Below are 26131 nucleotides of genomic sequence, written 5' to 3'. Positions count from 1 at the left end.
AGCTACGAAATTTCCTTACCAATTCTCATATGCAGATGACAACTATATTGATACAAGGCTGAATAATTTACATCTGTAATTTAGGAAAACTTGAAAATAGCAAACAATAAAGGGGAATGAGAGAAGTGAAAAAGTGATCTGACCAACTACTACTGCCTTGGTTTACAGCAGCACTCCAGGTTATGGAATGCTTTTTAAAGGCTAAAGAAACTGAAACACTATTCAGAAATGGCTATCTCTAGAGGAGATCACGTGAAAACAAGCTATTGTCTTTTCCAATTCAGACATTATATAAAAAATAATTTATATATATATATAGTGAACAGCAGGTGACTATTAATACATAATTGGATAGTGGAGGTTCTAAAGGAAAAATCATAGCATGGAGTACTGGAAGGTGAGATATCACACTAAAAGAAGCCTTCTTCTACAGTTTGGGTAAGTCTGAATCTTTCAACATATCTAACCAAAATTTCAGAAATAAAACTTGGCTCAAAAGAATGTGAGCACTTGTGAGATGTCTACCACAAAGCTGAGAGGTGTCCTGAACAGAGAAAGACAAAACACACAGGACAAAAAGGAACAAATCATGGCAGGGTTTCAGTGAAAAGGGATACAGACCAGTGCACCTAAGCACAAAGTCAGACTGAGAGACTTTTATGAACACAAACTTTTAAGCACTGCCTCCAAATGAAGTGGTTGCACGACTCCCAACCTCAGACATGTTATACCCACACTGTTCCCTTCTTTCACCCAGCCTGAGAGCTCCCTGTGGTAGCAAAAGCATCTGTTTAGCTGCACAACACATCAGACTGAAGAATTAATTCACAAAAAAAGATTGCTGGGGGAAAAAAGGCTAACTGATCTCATGATTGAGTTCCTCATTCTGACGAACATGAACATTTCTGCTGACACAAGGAAGGAAACAATAAAAGCATGGGAACAGGACAGCATGACATTTTTGGCAGCAGAAGGGTTGTGAAATCAGTGCCAACTGACTTGAATCCTTCAGCAGAGTGGATATCATCCACTGGAAACAAAAGGGAAAGGTCCTGTGCCACAAGATCATTACCAAATCAACCGATCTCTCACTGCTTCAAAAAAGATAAGACAGCAATGGTGAAGCACACAAGACACTCATCTGCATACAAAGGATGATACAGACACTTGGTATGTGGTTAAACAATAAAGCACAGCTTCAATGCTTCTACAGAAACTCACTAAAGTCATAAAAAGTGTGGGCTTAAGGATGCCTTGCTTTTTATCCTGTACCCAAAATCATGTATCATAGTCCTTTAACCATTCAGAGACTACATAGGTAAAAAATTTGTTCTGGTCATCTTTTTCCTTTTCTGAGACTGAAAATTAAATAGCTCACTGTATTTCCTTTAGTTATGCAGCCATTTCCTGCAGCTACCTTTCCACTGGTATATCTGACATGCATAATCCTGTGCTGCTTGATTATACAGGGGCTCCTGCATTTGAAAGAACACTCACACAAGACATTTTTTAAAAAATGCTTCTGTTGTGTACCCTATTTCTTAGCCCAAATTCCCATTGCCTTCAGTCAGGCATTACACACAGTTGGTAACTGGGGACATTACCAGCCTTCAATCCCTTTTCCTAGGTGCACCACATTTCTCTCTGCCCACCCTTCACCCAACCTGGCAGATTTTGACCATCTCAAGACCCAAATTCAGGCCTACCATGATAGTGTCCCCAGCATGGATGTCATTACATCAGACTTGACTGCCAGCATTGGTGGCTGATCCCATTTATTTCATCAACCACCTTCATTGCATGGCACACAATTCTCATGGTGGAGAAGATAACTCCAAAACCACTCCCAAAATGCTCCCAGCACAATATTCACCCCACAGCTTCCTCTGAGGCTCACATACCCACAATCTAAACACCTCAATACCTACTGGTGCTTGAAACACTGCATGCCTAATAAAAACAAGCATCACTATGCTTCTCTCCTTCTGGGTATTTATCTTATCAAACTGGGCCTTCTTCATCCTCAGGCAAACTCTAGATGAGCAGCTACCATGGTGTGCTGAGAACAGTGTTTAACCTTCAGGTGAAACAAATAGTTTCAAGTGACCAGAGATTTTCCACCACGGCTTTTGAAAGCTCAAATGGCTGAACACTGACAGTGTTTGCAAAGGAACTGCACACTTTCTCACATGCTGAAAGTGAAGGAACCAAACAGGCTGCACTTCTTTCAGTTTCAGGTACCATTTCACAGTTTGAATTGTGCACCAGGGCCTCACAGGTCCTCCCAGGACCTTACAGCCCCAAATGCCCTTGAGCTCCAAAAGCAATTGCTACACCCCCACAAACACTGCTCAGAGCAACAGTCTCAGCTAAGCATGAAGAAAAGCATGTCCTGCCACATGTCTGCTAACAATGTGCTTAAGAATCTCTTAGTAATGCAGCCACATGAGCCTGCATGTTGATGACTAGTTTTAGAACCTTAGAATCATTCAGATTTTAAAAGACCAGTGAGTCCAACCTTCTTCCCAGCTGTACAATAAAATGCTGCCACAGTACAAAGTGTATCTATGCCTGTGGCAGCATGAAAACACTTAGCAGAGGAGTCCATCTGTCTCTAGAGAACTATCATGAGCAGTGGTTCCAGCAGAGACAGAACTCCACCTGGAGATGTTATTTATGACAGATGTGTATGTATGTATGCAAATAAAAGTATGTATTTGCCTGCACTGTTCAGGAGAGCAGGACTCAAACCAGGAGAATTGCAAAAGAGAGTGTAGCAGTCAAGGGATGGGAGTGCACAGCAGGCAGAAGAGTTTGATATGTTTACTCTTTCAATCAACATGCTCATCAGAGAAGACCTCAGCCTATGAAAATATCCAGGGTCTGAATAACAGGTAATGGAAAGAATTATTTTAGCTTACAAGATTATGAAAACACATGAGAACAGACCAGCCACAAGACAAGGAAGACTGTATTGGAAGCCTCCAACACTGGAGCAAATTCCCCAGCTACCTCTCTAAGGAGTGAAAGTGCCTGTGCAGAGTAAATACCAGGTTTGAGCACAACAAGAGATGCAAATGCTGGCCACAGGGGCACCTGTGATTCAGAAGGCTTCTTCCAGCTATCCTTCCTAAAGCACAGCCACCACCACTGGCCAAACGAGACTGGTACGAGTGCACGCAGGACCAGGACAAAAGCTATAAAGCTCTTCCTTATAAACCTAATAAAAAAAAATTAGGGGATATCTTCATTATTAAAAGTAAAAATTCCATCAAGTGACTTCAAGCTAGCAGCATTAACATTAGCAAAAAATATTTACTGATTGTCCCAAGGTTATAAGTGATAAAACACCACAAAAGATTTTCTGTGAGTCAAAGTGAATAGCATTCAATATTAATTGAAGAATAGCAGTGAAATTTGGGTCCAGAAACATTATACAGTCAGCAAAACCAGGAAATTGCCCATAATGAGTTTTATTCAGATTATTTTGATACTATGAATATCACTTTTAAAGTTAAATTTCTTTAAAATTTCTATCTTCCTACTCAAAATAAAGAATCATTTAGTAAAGTCATAGATAGTTCTCAACTTCAGCCATGTCAAGAATCATTTTAACAGCCTTAAAATACTATGTTTTACTAGTTTCTTTCAGGAAAAAAGCTTGAGAAGTGAGGGGTTTTTTAACAGTACCTATTTGGAAAACAATAGAAGAGAAGAATCTGAGTGAAAGCAGCTGATGACTGCAGCATGAGAGTTGGTTTCAGTCTGTGAAAATCTTATGCTGGTTTTAACATGCACCATCTGCAGCAGCCTTTCAACAGCTCCACATTCCTGGCTTTAAGCTCTCCAATAAGGAAAGAAGTCACTGAGGTCTCCCTGCACAGTCTACAACAAATATACTCATTATTTTGCAAGTGGGCTAACACATCCTGGAATGTGGTGTAACTCATCATCTTTACCAGCAAGTAACATTAGCGAAGTACAATGCTTCTGAAACAAAACAAACAAACAAACAAACAAAAAGATGTTACCCAAAAGCCAAAAGACACTTTGTAAAATTTCCTTATCATATGGCTAATGAAGGTACACTCCCTTACAGCCATCTGGTACTACATGTTGTAGTTAACACAAGGAGGTGCTTTAATGCTATTTTGAGCTAATGTTAGATTTTCATTCTAAGCTATACAAATAACTTGACAGAGTAACAAATTTCCATAATTTTACCTCTGAAAAACAGGTTTCTAATCTACATATGCTACCCAAGCAAGAAAGTAAGGGCTGAAAGTGCTCACTTCCCATGGCTGACAAACAAAACAGGGGTTCTCACAGGACAGAAAGGGTTTGTTTCCTTTACACATAAACAGAAATTTTAAGGGGAAAAAAACCCCACAAAACACCAAAATAAGTAACACTTATAAAAATACAGATACAATAAAAAAATATATTTACTGAATGTAAGCAGAAAAAAGCCCAGTTCCTCTAAAGATGCATTACCCTGCACGACACTATTTTTTCTTTAAATTATTTCAATAGACAACACATTTCTATGTAAATCATCTAGAAATCTGATGCAGATTTCCTTTTTTCTCAGATTCCTAAATACTTTCATGATACCAGATTTATCTGGAAGTGTCATAACTAAATATTAAATAAATTAACCTTCATGCAAACACTATCTTCTGTTGCATTAGCTAAGAACATTTCCTTTTGGAAATAAGTTGCATGTCATTCTAAACAAGGAAAAAATCCAAATACAATAAAATATGCCTTGAAACTTCTTACTGGGATGCAGTGGGATGTACTCAAAGCCACTGAGGCTGTTACCTGGCAGAGATACACGACTGCACTCACTGCTCTCACCCTACTAGACTTTCCTAGAGGATTAAGGCCATGCACTGTTTTTCATAACATTAGGCAAACTTTACCTGAAAAGAATACAGACTGGAAAAACTTAAAGCAGAATAGCTAGTGACTTTCATTATAGGGCCTTTCTTTCCCTTTCTTTCTTTCTTTCTTTCTTTCTTTCTTTCTTTCTTTCTTTCTTTCTTTCTTTCTTTCTTTCTTTCTTCCTTTCTTTCTTTCTTTCTTTCTTTCTTTCTTTCTTTCTTTCTTTCTTTCTTTCTTTCTTTCTTTCTTTCTTTCTTTCTTTCTTTCTTTCTTTCTTTCTTTCTTTCTTTCTTTCTTTCTTTCTTTCTTTCTTTCTTATTTCTTTCTTTCTTTCTTTCTTTCTTTCTTCTTTCTTTCTTTCTTTCTTTCTTCTTTCTTTCTTTCTTTCTTTCTTTCTTTCTTTCTTTCTTTCTTTCTTTCTTTCTTTCTTTCTTTCTTTCTTTCTTTTTCTTTCTTCCTTTCTTCCTTTCTCTCTTTCTCTCTTTCTCTCTTTCTCTCTTTCTTTCTCTCTCTTTCTTTTTTTCTCTTTCTTTCTTTCCTTTCTTTCACTTTCTTCCTTCCTCCCTTCCTTCCTTCCCCAGCTATTGCCTATCTATTATGTTCTAGCTGCTCAGATTACTGACAGAGCTGTGAGCTGTAAGTACTGCAAAATGCATGCAAGAGAACCTAAACCAAAAATAAGGAAAATTGGATACAAAATTGGGTGTGTGCCCTTGCAGCCCAGAAAGGCACCAAAAAGCATCACAAGCAGTGTGACTAGAAGGTCAGAGAGGTGACCCTGCCCTCCTACTCCCACCCTGAGTGAGGAATCCAGCTCAGGGACCCCCAACAAAAGAAGGATGAGAACCTGCTGAGGAGAGTCCATGAGGCCACAAAGATGATCCAAGGACTGGAGCACCTCTCCTGTGAAGACAGGCTGAGGGGTGGGAGTGTTCTGCCCAGAGAATAAAAGGCTCTGGGGCAAACTCTGCTGAGTTTTCACTGCTTAAAAAGGTATTAAAAGAAAGAGGATGAAAGACTTTTTGCTAGAGTCCACAGTGATCAGACAAGGGGTTTTCTGCTGAAAGGGGGTAGTTTTATACCAGGCATAGGTAATAAATATTTTATGATGAGGGTGAGGCTGTGCCCAGAGAGCTGTGGATGCCTCATTTCTGCAGGTGTTTAAAGCCAGCCTGCAGGGGCTTTGAGCAACACTGTCTAGTGAAACATGATGACCAAGGGAGGCCAGGGCTAGGCCTAATCTATATTTGAAAGTCCCTTCTAACCAAGTCTGTGATTCTGAAAGAATGGGAGCACACAGTCAAGGAAAAAAAGGAGAATACCAGCGTGCTGAAATTACACTAGGCATTTTTCAAGTAAACACAGGCATGAAGTTTCCTTAAAAAATATTTAAAGACCTCTGAATGAATATGCAGGTCTGAGTGTTTTGAGCTATTTTCTTCAGTACAAGAGTAATACATTGAAAGAACAAGGGAAAAATTAGGTTTTGAGAAGAAATTTTTGATCCCAAGCACAAAAAAAGCTTTAATCATAGTAGTTTCAGTATGTTATTCATACAAGGAGAAAACTGCTCAGAGTACTACACTTACTTGATGTACATGTAACTACATGCAGGTGTTACAGAGAAATATGTCTGGATTTGTCACTCTCAAAAAAAAAAAAAAAAAAAAAAAAAAAAAGAAAAGATATGAATATATGAATCATAGTCAGGAAAGCATGTTTCAAAGCACATGGCATTTAATGAACCAAATCAATAAATAAGCATTACAAGTAGATGTTTGAGACTCCTGTGTATATAAAGGTTTAACTTGGTATTAATTACCTCCTGAACTGTGAAAAAAACCTAATGTTATATAAGAAAACTATATCATATAATACTAATATTACCAGTTACTGAAAGTTCCTCACCTGAATCACTGCAAAACACAAAAGAAATTACAGTCTTCTCTTTGATAGTTTTGAAGGAAGCTTCATCCCAAAAAGAAATATGAACTCTTCCAATCATGTAAAGCAAAAGGAATTTAAAATGTCACAGAGAAAAGTTTCTTCCAACTGATTTTTTCAGCTTGGTTTAGACTTGTTCAAAACAGACAACAATATCTGGAGCATATTTACCCAGATCACACAACCAGCTTTATAGTCCCCAGCAATACTTCAGCACTAATTCACTTACACACCTCCACTGTCAATAAAAGATCTTGTGTACTTAAAGAGGAACTGATTTTCCTTTAGTGATGATTATTTTTTACTGGGATCTTGGACTGCCTCTACCTGACATGTCTCCAGCATCTCCAGGGGGTTTTCAGGAGAAGAGCATGGGAAAGAAGAATTAAGTACAAGCTCTGCATAGAAGGAGCACGTAACAAAAGAGGAACTGCAAAATTCGCTAGTCAGACTAAACTCATAAGTATGTATGTACATGTATAGTACCAGAGGTACTACAAGAAGAATGGGTGTAAAACTAAACAGTTTACTTCCTTTAGAGCACTCAAAATAAGAGTGTACTAAGGGAGCAAGCAAGTTATTGCCTGAAGTCTTGCCACAGTTTTTGAATTTCATCTTCTGATTTCAGTAGCTTATGTTAGAGTAAGTTCATTAGTTTATCTTCCCACCATCTCTCAGCAGTTAGACTAAAATGCAAAAATATCGATGCTCTAATATTTTTTCTAAACTAACATGGATTTGTGAATCTCCTCAGGATTCCAATTTTAAACACCAGACCCACTCTGACAATGTCTGTTTATAGATAAAAACTAAAGTATGCATAAATAACACACCTTTAAATAATTTTAAAGGAGAGAAAAAAGATGTTATGCTTTAAAAGCACTTAACAGAATTTTATTCTCTTGAAGCAATCTTGCATTGAAATTTTCAAGATTGAGATCCAAAATAGGAGTTACATACATACATACATATATACATAATGTTACAATGTGTTTGGTGACAGAGAGGTCTAGCAGGACTCACAGTTTTTTGCATGTTTTATTTGGGAGGGAGTTCCTGCCTTTATAGTATTTTCTTTCAATAAAGGAGGTTGAGAGTGGGATGAGGGCTGTCCAGGATTTCCCAGCTCTGACTATTCAAGGACTACTGCTAGCAGGATGCACAGCTTTCCACAAGCAGCACTGAACATCATAATTACAATATGGTCTTAAGGTACAAACAAGCTCAAGGCATGTTGTTTTCAGGGTTACACTGCAGCTACACTGAGCACCTGAACAAATTGCCTGCAAATTAGTCAGCTGCCCTTGAGGGAGCTTCAGTTGAATTCAGCTGAGCAGAAGAAATCAGGTGATGGCCACAGCTCTTCAGCAAGCCCTCAGTGCATTTTTACTGCACTGTTTTCAACTCATACCAACCCCCCCGACAAAAAAAAAAATCCAGAAAAGCACTGGTTCACTGATTCCATCACTGTCACAGAACAAGCCCTTGGTTGACTGAGCATGGAAACAAAAGCTGCATGATCACATAGTTTCAGACTGTCATGCTGGGTATCTAAACCACTTCTCTTCTATGAAGAGCCTTTCACAAAGACCTCTCTTCTGCCTGGCATTGTAAATGTTTTGTTAGATTTAGCTTATTTTATTATGGTATTACTCAGTTGTTCATATTAAGACAAAAGGAAGTTTTAAACACTTTTTATTTTCTCTTCAGTCCTTTGTTTTTCATCTCAAGAAGTTCATTTATCCTTCTCAAGGCTCTTCTAATCCTTACTCCATATCTGATTTGGTCAAGTTCTGAATTTAATCCTCCTAATCTAATAATTTATTAATTTGCCTGTCTATTAGTTGCCATTCTTCTCCATCAATTGTATTTATTGCGATCAAGACTCAGAACACCAACTTTCAGATTTGTGCTGTAGTTGTTCATTTTCCAAACAGCATTGTTTTAAGACAAATTGCAGTTGAAATAGGTCACAAGTGCATTTTTAACTGTAGAGTTCTGCACTAATTTTCTCACATACAATTGTGAAATTTACAGGTTATTGAATGCTGCACGCTGCATTTAAGCCTGGCTAGTAGAGAAGTTTCCTTTCCTATAGTTTTAAACTAAATTTTAAAGTCCATTGTAACACCACACTCTCCTTACATAACCTCAGTCACATACAGATACCTCTTGTGCTTGAGCAGAGAGCAGGGCTGGTTTTGTGAGATGGTTTCCTGTGTACAGAATAGCAGCACATTGTCTGGTTTTAGGCACTTAAGAGGTTTTATAGGTCTCAAATACTGAATCCCCAACAAGTGGACCAAAACACTCAGAATTTTCTTTCAATACATGCTGTTCTGTGATCACTGAAATTAAATACCTGGTTTGCCACATAGGACTGGATCTTTGCACAAATACAGTTTGGGGTTTTTTTTAAGGCCTTAAATTTTAAATCAAGTAATTAGAAAAGTCAGTATGCTGAAATGCTAAGAAACTTCTAAAAAATGACAGGCAACAGTAAAAAACTTGGACAAAGCCTATGAGAAAACACTGGCAAATAACCAGTGTCCAGAGACCAGGGATGAGAGGGACAGCACTGCATGAGCTGTGGGCAACAGCAAGGACCATGTCCTGTGCTTGTCATCTTTTGATGTTGCCTGGAACATGCTTTCAGCAGATGGATTTTTTTGTAGTAATTCAGGCTCTTTATACTATCCAATATTATCCAGAAGAAATGGATAAACTGTTAATCACCTGAGATTGCATTTGAACACCTCACGGGAATAAATAAAAATGCATACAGTATTTTATTGCCCATCACTGACCTCACATATTCCCCCTTATTTATTCCCCAGTTATCCTCCTGGTATTGACAACAAAATTGACATTTCAAGTGACTTTAAACCATCCACCTGCATATTCAAAACCACTTGTGCAGCAAATACCACTAACAAACCTGCACAAAAGCATTTGGTCACAATCAGCATACTTTCTGCATCACTGACCACTGTGGTCTTTTGCAGACCAATACAACACAAATTCATTGCTTGGATTACACAGATTTTTCTACAATTCAGATGTTAATAGCATTTCTACCATTATTCAGTTCTCCCTGTAAATTCTAATAAGTTTACAAACGCTCCAAACAAAACAAGATTTGAATACATCTTTTTCTTTAACATGAGAGTGATCTAATACACTGAAGTACTACAAATTAATGGAGAACAAATTAAGTAAATATGCCTGGATATAATCAATTGAACTCACAAAAGTAGATAAGGCCTTGATATGAAATGTGTGGCAATACAAGGGTATCAAACAAACCACTTCTACAATGAGATCTTCAAATTAGAAAAAATTCCACCTCTCAATATGTTGTCAAGCACAGGAGCAACAAAAAGGCCTGGCAGCTACACAGAAGTATCAATATTCCTACTGCATTGCTTATAGTTAGAGATCTGTATTGTTTCATTATTCATCAGAGAGGAGGCTAAAGCATCCTGTAATTCATACACAGTAACTTCAAATAGTACTCAGTATACAAGAAAAAAAAAAACTGCATGGGCATGGATGCCTCCCATGAGACCAGGATGCTCAAGGCCTTTATCCAAGCTGCCTTGAAACTTCCAGGGATGAGGTAACCCAAACTGCCCCAGGCAGCTTGTTCCAGTGTCTCACCACCCTCACAGTAAAGAATTTCTTGCTCACCTTGATTTCCCCTCTTTCAGTCTGTACCCATTGCCCCTTGTCCTGTCACAGCAGCTCCTGATCAGAATCCCTCTCCAGCTTCCCCACAGCCCCTTCAGACCCTGCAGGGTTGCCAAGAGCTCTCCACACAACCTTCCCTTCTCCAGGCTGAACAGCCCCAGCTGTCTCAGCCTGGCTTTGTAGGGGACATGCTCCAGTCCCTTTGTTGGCTTCATGACCCTCCTCTGAACTTGTTCCAACAGCTCCATGTCCTTCTCATGCTGTCCAGAGCTGGACACAGCTCTGCAGTGGGGTCTCACCAGAGCAGAGCAGAGCAGAGGGACAGAATCCCCTCCCTCACCCTGCTGGCCACGCTGCTTTTGGGGCAGCCCAGGACAAGCCTGGCTTTGTGGGCTGTGAGCACACACTGATGGCTCATGTGGAGTTTTCCATCAGCCATCCTCAAGTCTTGCCCCACAGGGCTGCTCCCAATGAAGAGGTTCAGAAAAACTTTGCTACACTCATCCTGAATCCGCTTGAGACTTCAGGAGAAGATACCCCTTCACATATTTTACACAGTTGCTTTTATTAACTTAAAAGCAGTTACAAGGGGAAGGGGGAGAAACATGAAATATGACACAGATTATCCCACCAAGGCAGATCTGTCCTTTAGCTCAAATGTAGGACAGTCTATTTGTACCACAATGTAAACAAAATAAAATAGCATAGCTTCTTGATTTTGTTATACACACATTTAAAATACAGCACAGACAAAAAAAATTACTGAGCTTTCTTATTCCCTGTTTCACTGTAATCTTTGCCATAATTAAACATCTAAACATAAAGGTTATCAACTACCTTCTTCTAACTTGACATGCAAAAGTTTTGGACAACTTGTCTTAGGTTGCAATACAAGATGTAACCAAAAGTATGTTTTATATATATTTTTATATCTATGATTTTTATTTTTACCAGCTGTTAAAACCAGGGAGGCACTGCTCTTTTACCTCTTTCATGACCAATCTCCAGTTAATGGAGTCTCACAGCATGACTGATAAAATTACATCATCCCATTGTGAGATGCTCCACCCAGGAAGAAGAGCCAAGCATTCCTACCTAGATTTAATCTAAAATTTAGAATACCACAGTTAACCTTTTCCCACTGGATTTCCAGGGAAAACCCAAACCTATCTACACCACCACTAGACCTTCAGAGGAAAACTGCACCTTCTACAGGAGCACTGCTTCAGCTGAACCACATCTGTCACTGCAGGAGGACTGCAGCCACCATTTGATCAGACTGATACCAACACCCTGACTGACTGATGGGGTATCAGGTTGTATTCTGACTCTGTCAGGGTTTGGGGTTTTTGTACTACATTGTATTACATTTTTATTTTAATTTTCCTATTAAGTTGTAGATTTTTTAAAATTTATACATACTAGTAAAGAACTATCCTCATATCCTTGCCTGAAAGTCCCTTAATTTTCAAAATTATAATAATGCACAGGGAAAAAGTCTACATTTTCCATTCCAAGACAGCTTCTACCTTCCTTAGCAGATACCTATCTTTTAAACCAAGACACAACTTAGCAAACTTCAAGGCTCCCACAACATGCTCAGAATTGTCTCTCTTGTTCCATCCTCCTGTCCTCCTTCCTAGTCTTCCACAGAAAACTTTTTAATCTCATAAAAAACAAAACTAATTTTCACATGCCAATAAAGCTCACTTAGCTACCTACAAAATCATTCCAGTCATGCCAAAAAGATAACACAGCTGAAAGTTCTAGCAACACTATAAATAAGACCAACTCTAGACTACTTGAGACGCAAATTTTATGTCTGGAATCCCAAACACTACAAGCTGGACACCCAACAGCAGCAAAATGTTTTTATCCTATCAAAGACATAAAGGTAAACAATGTTGCCTCAGAAGAGGAATTTTTTACAAATAAAACAGTTCCGCAGTTAGTCTTAAAAAGAGTACTATATACATCAGAATTAAACAAAATCTTAATATCAACAGTTACTGACAATAAAACATCAAGACGAGCTGATAAAATGCAGATTTTGTGTTCTGAATGGAGGAAGAAGGATGTGGAATGAACTGAAGGTGGGCAAAGGTTCTTCCACAAAACCTGAAAATTACTTTAATACACTAAGGAAAATGGGCTAAGCATATATACAAAACAAATAATCTTCTGCTGAGAAGTGGAAGGATATCATAAATAAACACATATCTAATTATGAATACTCCAAACCAACTCAATAATCAGAGGTTAATTACAGGCCATTAAACTAGGCTTACCTTATCTAGCTTTTTTATGCATGCACACACTTACCACTCAGGGAGAACCATCTGCAGCAGATGAGTCAGAAAGGCACAGGTACTTTGTAATACCAAACTAGTATTTCTCTACATTCTGAAACCACAGTATGTAAAGACTCAAAAAATCCATCTACCAAACATTTTGCAAAAGACTGGAGGTGTAGTTTTGCTATTTTTTTATTTCATATTAGTTAATTATATACAAGAAGTAGCTGTAAAACATATTTCATATAAAATGGGGATGCTTTATCAATAGCAATTAACAAAGCAGCAACTTCCCCTCTGTTCCACAAGACAAAATAGCACTAAAATCCCCTTCTAACTACATGTTGGTTTTGCATGGCCAGGTTTTGGTATTGGGGTCTACAGGGGTGGCTCCTGTGAGAAGCTGCCAGAGGTTTCCTCGTGTATGGCAGAGCTAATGCCCACCAGGTCCAGGATGAACAAGTCACTGGCCAAGGCTGGGGCACCCAGGAATGATGGTAACACCTCTCAGATAAGAGATTTAAGAAGGAGAAAATGATTATTGGGCTGATGAAAATGTGCTCGGAGAAAAGAGGACTGAGAATTCGGGAGAGGAACAGCCCTGCAAACACCAGAGTCAGTGGAGCAGGAGGGGCAGGAGATGCTCCAGGTGCTGGGGCAGAGATTCCCCTGCAGCCCGTGGTGCAGCCCCTGGAGAGGCAGCTGTGTCCCTGCAGCCATGGAGTGACAGGGATGCAGGGGGTCACCCACAGCCATGGCAGGGATGCAGGGGATCACCCACAGCCATGGAGTGACAGGGATGCAGAGGATCACCCACAGCCATGGAGTGACAGGGATGCAGAGGATCACCCACAGCCATGGAGTGACAGGGATACAGAGGATCACCCACAGCCATGGAGTGACAGGGATACAGAGGATCACCCACAGCCATGGCAGGGATGCAGAGGGTCACCCACAGCCATGGAGTGACAGGGATGCAGAGGATCACCCACAGCCATGGAGTGACAGGGATGCAGAGGGTCACCCACAGCCATGGAGTGACAGGGATGCAGAGGGTCACCCACAGCCATGGAGTGACAGGGATGCAGAGGGTCTCCCAGAGCCATGGCAGGGATGCAGAGGGTCACCCACAGCCATGGAGTGACAGGGATGCAGTAACAGGTCTCCCACAGCCACGGAGAATCCCCTCTGGAGCAGGTGTGTGTGTCCAAAAGGCAGTGAACCCACGGGAGGCTGTGCTGGAGCAGTCTCCTGGCAGGGACCTGCAGACCCAGGGAGAGAGAAGCCCAAGCTGGAGCAGGTTTGCTGTTGGGACTTATGGCCCCTTGGGGGACCCACGCTGGAACAGGACTGACCCCATGGAAGAGTGACCCTACACACAGCAGCATTTTGTGTAGAACTCTTGTCTGTGCAGTGGACTCAAGCTGGAGAAATTCCTGACTGTCTCCTGTGGGAGGGACCCCACACTGGAGCAGAGGAAGGACTCCCCTCCCTGAGCAGTGGCAGGAACGAGAAATGAACTGGCCATAAACTGGCCATAAACTCCATCCCCCATCTCTCTGCACTGCTGGGGGGAGAAGATAGAGCTGGGAAGGAGAAACATGTGGGGAGGAAGTGTTTTCAACATTTCTTTTACTTCTCATTATCCTGCAATACTGTTTGGTGGATGATCTCTCCTGGTCTTTATCTAACTCTCGAATGTTTTGTTCTATTTTCTCTCCCTGGTCCAGTTACCAGGGTGAGTGATAGAGCAGCTCTGATGGGTGCCTGGCATCCAGCCAAGGTCAACCCACTACACTCTGGAATGCTTTCAGTAAGTCAAGAGGCAATCATTTATTTTGGATATTGCAACAAAAAAAGGAATCATATTTTATACTATTTACACTATTTACAGCTGCTGGGGATAAGCCTTCTGCCATACAGTGTGCTATTTATGGATAAAAAGAATTTGTTGCAAACATCAGTTTTTGGAATTGGAACACAGCAGAAGATTCATGGGCCCAGACACATGCTTTACTTTTGTACTTTCCAAAATTAAGCTCAACATTTTCAGTGCCCTCGTCCATAAGAAATCAGTAGAAATTATTTTATCCCCATCCCATCAACAATATTCCAACGATAGCAATGACCTGGTTATGACTCAGATTTCTGCAAAACTGGCAAAAGCAGGAAATTACACTTTTGTTTCTTTCAGAATTGGGTGAGAGCAGCAACATATTCAGGCTGGTTGTGTTAGTTAGCACATACACCCCACAGACTTCTGGCAGAGAATGGTCCTCATCACCTGAAGCCAAATTTTTAATACCCTTTTCTCCAGGATTTCACAATTAACTTCCAGAACTTCAGCTGTATTTGCAGGTAAAGTAAGTTCTTCAGCCAAGTATTATTCTGCAGCAATGTCAACATACTTTAGATAGGCCAGTATGATATATCAAACTGGAAGGGGGCAACACTGGAGTATGGGAATTGGGTGCAAAACAACTTGCTTCAGCTAGAAGCTAAAGAGAAATTCCTCTTCATGAATCACAGTGGTTACACATCTCATATTGCACCATCAATAATTTAAGTCTGATAACATTTTGTTTGATAAATTTCAATTTAGCATGCATTTGGATAAAATTATTATCCCCTTCCCAAAACTCTTTTTTTTTTACCTAAAAGGCACTTTTTATTTTCTTTTCTATTTTTGCCTCACTGGATCACTTATTATTACTTAAAATATCTCCCAAAAACAAAATTACAACACTATCTGTGTGTCATATCTATGCTGGAGAAGACAATCAGCCACAGGTAACTAGTGGCTTTTATTTCCATCACAAGAGAGGTGCTCAGCTTTAAAGCCCAGGAGATAAGTACCTTAGCAGATAATGACTTGTAGGCATATGCTTTCCTGTTTGCAGCTCATTTTTCTGTTTCTTATTACCTTAAAGTTTAATATATTCTTTCCTTTTACAAGTGTTTAGTACTTAGAGGAATAATGTGGACTGTAGTTATATGTTCTTCTTCAGTTCAGCCATGTACAGCTCACCCTGAATATACCTGAGCCCCTGTAACTTCTGCAGACAAAACACCAAACAAGAAAAAAAATACATTGTCTGTAAAAATACTTGGTTAGATGGAAACTTAGTTTACAAGTACCAGACTGAGACACTAAGAGAAGCAAGCATATAAAATCTTCAACTTTAGAAGCCAGTTCTGTTTAAAACAGTTTTCTTTGCTCTGCCATTCCCTGAATTCCTCTCCAGACCTCCTTTAGCACGGGCACACAATTTAGACATGCTCCAGAAAGGCTCTAGTACTACACCAGAAATTAATCCATTAATTGAGAAAGGTTTAAACACACCACACAACAAAGATTTTGCAATTGATCTGGTAATAAATATCAAATTGTTATGGTAAATGGAAGTTCCACCAGCTCATTGTGGGGTCTCCAGACACAGGTACAGAACAGACCAAATACTCAACTGTGAACACAGAGAGCCCAGCCCACTGCTCAGGCACACACACCTCCTTCAGGTGATTTAACAACCACATTCAGGGTCAGACCTATCCAAATAACCACCATCAGCCACAGCTGCATCCAGCCTGATTTCCATAGGCCAACACTACTGCACTCCTGCATTCTTCACTGCATTATTATACAAACTGGGAGAAAATGCCAGCTTTTAATGTGTCCAGTTTTGTTGACCCCACTATATATACTGGGTTTCAAAAACAGTTACTTAAAAATGTACAACCCTACTCCTGTAAGAAAAATGAGAATTTGGATTAAGTCAGGCATAATTAAAACTAAAGTTTACCTATTAGAAGACACAATTTTATTTAATGAGAAAAGATTAAAAGGAATGTGGATTTTAGTGCTAATGTCTTCTGGACTTAATCCTCAGCATAAAGCTCACCAATGCCAGCTAAGGGCATTATCATCAAAAAGTCATGTAACACCTATTAAGTCCCTGTAAGGTTTGCTCAAGGGCTGAGACATTTACTATTCATTATCTGTATTTCCAAACAAGAATGTATTGAAATTAAGGAATAACTTTAAATCTTGTCATTTAAAAGCTATGCATTTTTTTTAATACCCATCTCATACACCTGCCTGACTACAGAGATTCCAGGAACCACCACACTGAAATGAAGAAAGAAGTGATACTTCCAAGAGTATTCCATACTCTTCCCTTTCTTTGAGACTTGTTAGAGATGCCTAGGAAAGAGCCAAGTGCCACTACTGCTCTGCAAATTACACACCTCAGTCTCAGAGCACAGAGCTCGTTTCTCAGTGGGGGTGAGGTCAAACTCTAGGTTAGAAAAGGAAATTCTGGTTAGAGCAAAACATTACTTGAGAAACAGAATGTAAAACAGCTGTGTGTGAAACCTCTTGTTCACATGCTTCACTGAAAAATGCCCTCTTAAACTTCACTTGAACACAGGTAACATTTACCCTGGGTCTTATGATTTCATCACATTGGAGGCATAAGAGGGAAAAAAACCCCACATAATTTCAAACCACACTCACTTTCAGTGATGGCAAAGCTAGTACAAAATAAATAGGCCTAGAATTTGCACTACATTACAACTGAAGAATGTTGTAAATATTTTTATCACAAATAGAATTGATAACATGGCTGCTCACAGCTGTGAGTAGATAGACACAAAAAATTCCCCAGACAGCCCAAAAAAGTCCCCAAGTCACTCAGACATTAAATCATAACTCCTGGAGCACCACCATTTGTGTACTGATATTCTAAAGAAAAAAATAGAGCACTAGAATCTGTCAAGTTGAGGTACACATTACTGAAATTTATCTTGGCCCTTTTTCAAGTATATTGGGTACAAAGAAAACTTTACCTATAAGAAAATTCTTCCTATAAGATTAATTTTCTGTAAAATTTTGGTTTGTTCATCAGATCAGTCTGATTCACAAAATGTGACAACACATGCAAGAAATTTGTCAGTAGAAAAAGTAGTTTAAATGATCTGTCTAATATAGGGGGAAAAAAAGGACAAGAAACCTACCTAAAAACATAAAAGGAAAAGAAGCAAAGTACCATCTCTTTGCCTTAAGACTTATCTTAGGGATGTAAGAATTTACTGAGAAAGTGGTTAAGCTGCTGGAATGTAATAAATACAGGAAAAAAGTTGAAAAGGTACCAGCAACCTTTTAGATTAAGTAGGCAGTTTTAAAGGATATATACAATGACAAATACCATTTGACTTATTTTCTTTTTCATCTTTGTACTGTTCATGTACAAGGATTAACAAAAAACATAAAGGTGAATTCTATCCCAAAACCTCTATTATGAGGCAAACTCAAGAACAAACATTGCAACTTGGAAGACAACTCATCCTAAGATGTAACTTATCTCAAACTAGCCACTGTTTACATACCATAAATTGCTATTTCAGTATTTCAGTATTAGTTGGTATAAAACTAATCTGCAAGGATCATCTGCTTTAATGCTAATTAGGCATTTTATTGTCCATCACTTGGAGGCCTTGCCTTGTGGTACCAAAACATGAAATTGACCAAAGTTGAGAACTGATTATCCACTCAGCTTTTTCAAGTAGCATGTATCATTCTTTACCTAGCAGCAACTATTTCAAGAAAACTCAAAACAGATAAATGAAGCCATGGAGCACACTGAAATCTAGGTTTGGTCAGATTAGGCTAGTTACTATTTAACGGAAATGAGCAGCTTCCTGTTGTCAGGGCAAACAGCGAGCAACTTCCATTTCAACCTGTGGTGTTTTGTGCTCCTGCAAACATCTGCACTGTAACTTCCATTTCAGTAGTGTTCCAGATGAAATTTGCTTTCAGGTGAAGCAGAGGCACTAAATGTACGAGAATGTTTTAATAGCAGTACCGAATGTAAATGTATTGGAACATTTCAGTTCCTTCTTCCTGCTCCTAAGCATGTTCCAAGTTCACAAAGTTTTGTCTTTCAAATATAGGTCTCAAACCCTCTTGCCACTGCAACATCCCTTCAGGTTTTTTTTTTTTTTTTTTTTTCTTGGCTCCACTGTCTACTCTCTTTCAAAGCAAATTTCCTATTTAGAGCTTACAAGAGATAAACAGAGTTGAAAGCAGTCAACCCAGCCAGTGAATGTGAAAACGACTGCTGGGAGAAGTTTTGACCAGGCAGTTTGCAACGGGAGTCGTTTCACTGACTAAAGTTACGCCAACAACTTGCAAAGGACACGTGCAGAGAGGGCAAGCATCACCTGGACCGTGTTTTGCTTCACCCATGCTCAGGTAAGACTGCGAACATGTCTAGAGTGTCTCTAGAGAAACACAGAGGTGTGGAAGGTCTGACCATTCAGGTTTTTAAAAAGGAAAACCCCACATTGGATTGTGATCTCTCTTTTTTTAATTAGAGGTATGTAAATAAGATACAACTAATTCTACCGGCGGAACCTCAGGATTTTTGCTAGTAGTATTTCAAAGCCAAACTGGCACGCCTCAGAAAAGTTTGTCTTTTACCAGCAGCGCGCAGACTTCAGCTGCATCCCCACGCTAGTCCCTGCCTCAAGAGCTGCAGGTCAGTCCTGCGAGACCCAGCGCACCCGGACGCGGGGCATGGCTCACTCCGGGAGAAAGCAGAAACATTTCTGGAAAAACAGGGAAAAGCCAGCCCGGGAGGAGCGGAAGAGGCTCGGTGTCCCGAGCAGAGCAGAGCAGAGCAGCCTTCACCCAAACACATCGGCGCGGAGCAAACTCCCCGGCGGTTCGGGAGCTCCCAGCCGGAGCTCGGCGCCGGGACCCGCCGGGGCAGGAGCCGGCCCCACAGGCGCCCCCACGGCCGCATTGCGGCCCCGGGCTGAGCCCCGCGGAGCTGCCGGGGCCGCCGCCGGGCCCCTGCCCGCTCCCCGCCGCTCTCGGGCCGGAGGGCAGGGCGGGGGCAGGGATGGGGCCGGGGCCCCGCGGAGCAGCGGCAGCATTCCCTCTCTCCCACTCTCTGTGTGCGCACTCACTGTGTGCTCGGGCGGCGGCACCGGCGGGCCGGGCGGAGCGGGCAGCGGCGGCGACTCGCGGCTCCGCGCCGGGACAGGGACCGGGAGCGGGGCGGGGCGGGCGCGCAGCCGGCTCTGCCCTGCCCTGCGCTCGCCCCGGGCCGGGGCGGGGCCCGCCCGACCCCCGCACCAGCGGCGAGCCCTTTCAATACAATCGCTTGCGTCTACTGAGCTGTACGCAGAGGTAGCTTAGATTTTGGCAGCAGCTTGCTGCCAGCCTGGCGAGATGCGTGCTCTGCTCATGCAGACTCGCGGAGTTAAGGAACAAGTCTCAAACACTATTAAGGCCAGAGAGGAGAGGAATTTGTGCCAGGAAGGTGCTTATTCCAGGCCTGGCAGAGGCAAGATCTGGTTAGCAGAACGCGGTCCGTACATGCCTGCTGGGATCGACTGTATGGAAAGGAGCAGCTCGCACACCTATCAACGAAGGAAGAACATCCCAAGGCATGGGACAGGTGGCCTTTGCAACTACCAACAGCTTCCATAATTCCCCTGTGGATACCAGGGACTCGGGCTGTGTGTAAAGGCAACACTGCTCAGTGATCTAGGGGAAGGTTAACAAAGCTGGGAAAGAGGGATGATCGTGGATACAAAAAACCCCAAAGTCACAGGCCACAAGGACATCAGGCAGAACTCCCAAGATGCGGAAGACAGCAATAAATCCAATTCAGCAACCACGATATCATCATCTGACTGCGTAAGGGGGAGATTGCAACCAGCAGCTCATAGCCCTCCGATTCAAGGAGCCCACTGACTCAAAAGAAGAACTGACTAATTAGCATTGGAAGCAATGGAATCATTAACCAATGGAAGACAGAATACTAACTACAATACTAACTATAGAGCACTATGCAACTTTTAGCCCATAAGCATGGATTCCCTTGCTTGCTAAAATGCATAGTGAAAAATTTTTGTAATCAGTGGCTGAATCCCTTTCTGGACAGAAATTATCAAAAGAAGAATGAGCCAGGTCCCCCCACCCCACCACTGAGGAGCTCAGGATGAAAAAGGACCAACAGGACACTGCTGGATCCATGGGTGGTGACTGTCTTCTGCTGGCACTCTCCCTTACACACAAAAAGCTACAAAATAAAGTCAGCATTGTTGAACTAGCATTTCATCACATTTGGTCCTAATTTGGGCATCTCTCACTAATCAGATCATAACAGATGCATTCATACTTTTACCTCTGCTAGATGTGGACAAACCTCACTAAGACCTTCACAGGTTTTCAAGCTTAAATGAAATAGAAAAGGGGCATCAGAAGTTAAGTTGTGGCAGACAATGGAGAGTGCCACACTACAACAGCCTCATTGTCATTGCACTGCAAAATAATTTACTTTTAGTCAGTTCTGTTACTCAGGCATTAAAAAAAAACTAACCAAAAAACCAAGCATCCGATCCCCCTCCCAAACACGAGAAAGTTAGAACAAGGTTAAGAAAAAGCACAAGATAAGGCATAAAAAAAAAAAAAAAAAAAAGAAGCCATGCATATTTTAGAGACAGAAATGGGAGAAATAAGAAACACTAAGAAACTTGGTAAATCAATATCTTTATTTTATAGAAAGTAGTTTGATCAGTGTGCTGAACCTGCCATTAGCGATGGTTTTGCTATTTTTAGTAAAAATAAACATTTGAAAATAATTACCTTGGAGAATATATAATCTCCAAGCTTATTTCCCCTTAATCACTGTTGCTTTTTCATAACTATTGCATCTAATCTAACACTGGGTGCTCTATATAGGAAGGGGGTAGCTAATGTGGGATATCTCCATAGTTTATTTCCTGCAACTGGTTCTGAGGTTCCTCAAATGCAGTAGAACATGTGCGACCTCACTCTGCACCACCCTGGTACAAAATCTGCATCTATTCCATCTTTCTCCATCAACATCCTGCAAGAGCAGCTGTCAGCTGAGAATTTTCTGGTGTGAAGTCACACAGCAAGCCAGTTTAAGTACCCAGATGGCCAGAGTTTTAACTTTCACAAGTTGCTGAAGTAATCATGATGAACTTGGACCATGTATCTGAGGTAACGGAAACAGTCAGCAGCACAAGAATGACACACTCTGACAGCATTATGTACTGCTACACAGACAAACACAAGTCACAGCTCCCAGTCCATGATATTTAAAAGGGACATTGTCAACTACAAGCTAAATTATTTTGTCTGGACTATAAAGTGTTATTGATTAAGCACTGGCAAAATCAAATTTAATGTTCAATTTGTGCACATGGTTACTTTAAGCATGGGGACCTCTCTAGGCACTAGTACCCTTAAGTTTGAGCAACTTGCATTGCAACAGGGAAAAAGCATTAATTGCTGGAGGACACAAGTCAGTAGAAATTAAGGGCAACAGCCAGAGGGTTCTGAGTTCAGTTCTTCTCCAATGACTATATTCAAAGTTGAGAGTGTCCCTTTAAAAATTTTGCATAAAACAGAATTTAACTCATTTTCACTCCATCATTACAAGAAAGCTACTGATAATTTGTCTTACAATAGTTAAACATCAATGAAAAATATGCTAGCAAACAACTGATTTGTAAATAAAATAGCAGCAAAATGGAACTCTAGAATGTTAAGTCTCTGCAGGATTTATTGGAAAGATTATAAAGGTGTGGCAAATACATTGTGATTTTACATAATTTAGTTTTGAGAATAGCTTATGGTAACTATAAACATAATTGAAAATGCCTGGGCAAGGTCAGTACTTTTCTGGTATAAGCATAAGTTTGCCAGGATTTTTCAAAGTGCAGCTTTACTCAGAAAAATGACAACATTGTATGTCTTGGCAAATTGCATTAAAATCTGCTCAGTTTGCAGATGGTAAGACAGCTTTTTGTGATTGCCAGTACAACAGATTTGAATTTGAAGAATTAAAGCTAATGAGATATAAATATTTAAGGACAAAACATCAAGGACACAATCATATAATACTGCCATGATTTTTACACACTTGTAACTTTGTTAGTTCAGTGGATGTATAAAACTGATGCATGTAAATAAAGCAGCTACAAAGTTACGGTTTCAGCTGATTCTAAAGGAGTGTGCTACTGTTAACTCCACTGTTTTCCTTCTTCCATTAGAATAAATATTAGAAACTCAGCCACTGAGCAGGTAACTCATACTCATTAGGCAAGTCTGTTTTGTACGATGGTGTCACTTCTAGTCACTTTTCTGGTCCATCATTCTACTTAAACTGTTTGAAATCAGTTCAATTTCAGTCTCTAAGTGTAAAGGAAGAACAATTACAATTGAATCACTGAACAGCTGTACCAGTTTGAAATGCTGTCACATGTTTCTTCATGGCAAAACATTCACATTCTTTTTATTGCACAAATTGAAAATTCAGGTTATGTGCATAAAAACCTTCATAGTGTTTGCACTGCAACTTGCGAAACATACATTTAAAATGACCTTAATACATTTTACAAAATCTTTTTAAACAACTTTATATTCTTAAGATAAAAGCATCCTGAGAATGTTACATAGTTCATTATACAAGCCCTTCATTTCTGCTATGCTTTATTTATCCCCATAGTTCCTAATTTGACAAGTTATTTTACAGTTAATATCTTGGTGCTATATTTCACAAAATATCTTTTAGCAAAAAGTACACCATTGGCATTCAAGTAATCCAGCCTCACATCTAATTTACAAATTAAATCTTTGTCAAGCTCTCAAGGAAGGAAAAGTAAATCAAAATACATACAGAAACAGTTTAAATGACAAAAAAAAAAGTAAAGGCCTTGTGCATTAATAATTTGGTCAAACATTTAAGTTATGCAGTTTAATATTTTGGCAAAAAAACCACCCTCTACATCTATCCTTCTCAGTTTGTTTTCTTTCATCTGACATCAGATGTAAACAAAAACAAGTAGATCAAGAAAGAAAGACTGATAGTGTAGAAGTACTTTGCTGTTGCACTACTTTTTCCTTTTTCCTTAAGTACTTAGAAAAAACAGACAAAGAAGAATGTAAGTGCTAAGAATGGACTATCTTTGGGCTAAATAAAAGTCTTACTGAAAAGATGTAAAAATAAATTAGGTGGGGTTTTTCTTTTATTTCCTCTAATGACATCTAAATAAATAGTCTTTGCAGAAATTCTAGTCCCATATCCTAAAGCAGTATCTCCCTGTATCTTTTCGATCAAGTCTAAGGCTTCATACAATCTTAACTATTTTACTAGGAAGATATCCATTCATACTTACATTTTATTTTCTGTAAAGGGAGTGTTCAGGGTTAAAAATATATTTGTTTTTAAAAGGACAGCCTGCCATCCTGATGGCAGTGATTCAAGCTATAGAACAGAAGACAAGTTACAGAACATCCTTCAGTTTCTTATACTCTAGATGAGAGGAAGGAGATCAGGCAAGTTAGAGAGGTAAACAGCCTGGATTTCAGGAATGGAGAGAGAATGTGGCTCATTATATGAATGCCTGCATGATAAGGAGTATTCACTCCTGGAAACTCTGTTTCTCTTCTGCACATAGGCATAAATTTTTATTGTCAGCTGATTAAACAAATTGAGAAGAGAAGCAGTTATGGTTGCCACAGTGAAAAGAACATTACCTAAGGTTTCCATCAGGACAGACAAGCTTTTACAAGGTGGCAAGGTGTTGAATATAAACACAGGTCATGCCCAGATGGTACACTCCAGGTGAGAGTGTAACTACCTCAAAAGGAAGTGTAAACCACTTCAGCAACATCTTTACAAATTATAACTATGTAATTTGGAGTAATATTTTGCTTTTATTTTAAGCAATGATCAAAATCTGAAGGACCTTTTAATCTTTAAGGCATTAGTGCATCAGGGACTAAAAGCTCCAGGTAATTAATAAATAGGGGGTTGCGGGCAAAAGGAGAGAAAGAAAAAATCCCCAAAACGTCTTTGTGTCACAAGCTGTCATTGTGCATCTGTTGGCTAGTTCCAGGAAAAATATTTTCAAGGATGACAGAAGGGAAATGTTACTCACTATTCTGAGAAAAACATTAGATCATAAACTTCACATCATTTTTTAACACATCCTTTAAAGGGCTGAATCTATCAGGCAAGATTCTCATTTTAACTGTTCCATCAGCACCACAGGAGAATATGTGATTTGCTGGTCCTGTTTCAATTTGCATGACTCCTGTCCCAATGTTTCTGAAGAGAGACTGTCGAGCATGCTCATTGATGAAAGTGTGAAGAAGATTAAATGTAGACAGACTCCATACCTGGAAAAGCATCAAAACATCAATCTCTTATAAGGATAATTAGCATGATCTTAAAAAAACATCAACAGTGAATCATGGAAGAATTGCACTACATTTTGCATTTACTTTTCTGACACTAACTTTAAAAGAAGAATATGTAGCAATCTGTAATGACACATTTATAGAATACTAGTGCTCATTTTCTGTAATTGGCAATACAGACAGACACAAATGTATCACTAATTAAATTAAGGAGGACTGCCTGAAAAAGAGGTTAAGACTGACATTTCATATTTAAATTAGTAAATGTGAAAGTCAGTGTTGAGAAGAAATGCAATACATATGATGTCTGATTATACCACACCTGTAGAAGATTCTGAACATACACAGCACCTCTGCTCCCTCCCCCTCATTAATACCTTTATGTTGCCTTCAGCAGATCCTGTGACAAAATACTCTTCTGTAGGATCAACAGCAATTGCTTTGACTGGAGAATCATGACTCTGGAGTAACTGTTGCTGCTGCTTTAGGCGAAGATCAATTACACAGGTAAAGCCTTTTCTGCCTCCAGATATCAACAGCTGGTGTTTTGGAGCATATGCTAACACAGTTGCTCCACTATCATGACAGATAAAAGCTGAAAGCCAAAGGAAAGTAATTTAAATAAAACACTGCATTTTCCATCAACCTCTAATAGTTCAAGAGAATAACAACAGTGGCTTTGATGCTGTAATCCAGTTGACCACAACCCACCCACTTATTGTAGTACATAAATATAAATCCAGGTTCCCATCAGACATTCTGAAGCTGCAGTATTCTCAAATTAAGCAATCAAGAGCTGTATTAACAAAAAATTCTACCCTTTTTTCTATCCCTGTGTAACTCTAAATCCTTGACCAGAAACAGATTATTTAAAAATAATTAAATAACAGATTTGTTATTTTAAGTAATATAATTTGTTATTTTAAGTTCTGTAATGCCCATCAGAAATTCTTCCTAAACTACTTGCACAATTATCTTGCAAGTTTCTGCTGGTCATTTTACTGCTTCTGACATTTATTTGGATATGTCTACTCCCCTAAATGAGAGGAAAAAGTGAATGAAAATTACAATT

At 39.7% G+C, this 26131-nt stretch overlaps 2 protein-coding genes across 5 annotated transcripts in view; both read right to left on the bottom strand.

The window, feature by feature from the left end:
• Positions 1-19969, bottom strand: part of TNFAIP8 (TNF alpha induced protein 8) — a 57763-nt gene extending 37794 nt beyond the window's left edge. Inside the window, exon 1 of one of the 2 annotated variants that reach the window (XM_079331529.1) lies at positions 19785-19969. In XM_079331529.1, coding sequence (XP_079187655.1) covers position 19785 — 1 coding nt within the window. In that variant the 5' untranslated portion in view covers positions 19786-19969. Of the gene's footprint in view, positions 1-6476; positions 6496-19784 lie in introns of those variants that run through there. The other variant, XM_079331531.1, reaches the window with a different exon arrangement.
• Positions 19970-21358: 1389 nt separating this feature from the next.
• The window catches only part of DMXL1 (Dmx like 1), a 77731-nt gene continuing 72958 nt past the window's right edge, over positions 21359-26131 (bottom strand). For all 3 annotated transcript variants that reach the window (XM_079331499.1, XM_079331500.1, XM_079331501.1), the window contains 2 exons: positions 25437-25654; positions 21359-25038 (listed from right to left, as the gene is read on the bottom strand). In XM_079331499.1, coding sequence (XP_079187625.1) covers positions 24814-25038; positions 25437-25654 — 443 coding nt within the window. In that variant the 3' untranslated portion in view covers positions 21359-24813. The remainder of the gene's footprint in view (positions 25039-25436; positions 25655-26131) is intronic.

Source organism: Erithacus rubecula (genome assembly GCF_903797595.1).
Source record: "Erithacus rubecula genome assembly, contig: SUPER_Z_unloc_4, whole genome shotgun sequence".
Taxonomy (NCBI): domain Eukaryota; kingdom Metazoa; phylum Chordata; class Aves; order Passeriformes; family Muscicapidae; genus Erithacus; species Erithacus rubecula.
This window is presented reverse-complemented; position numbering and strand designations above follow the sequence as displayed.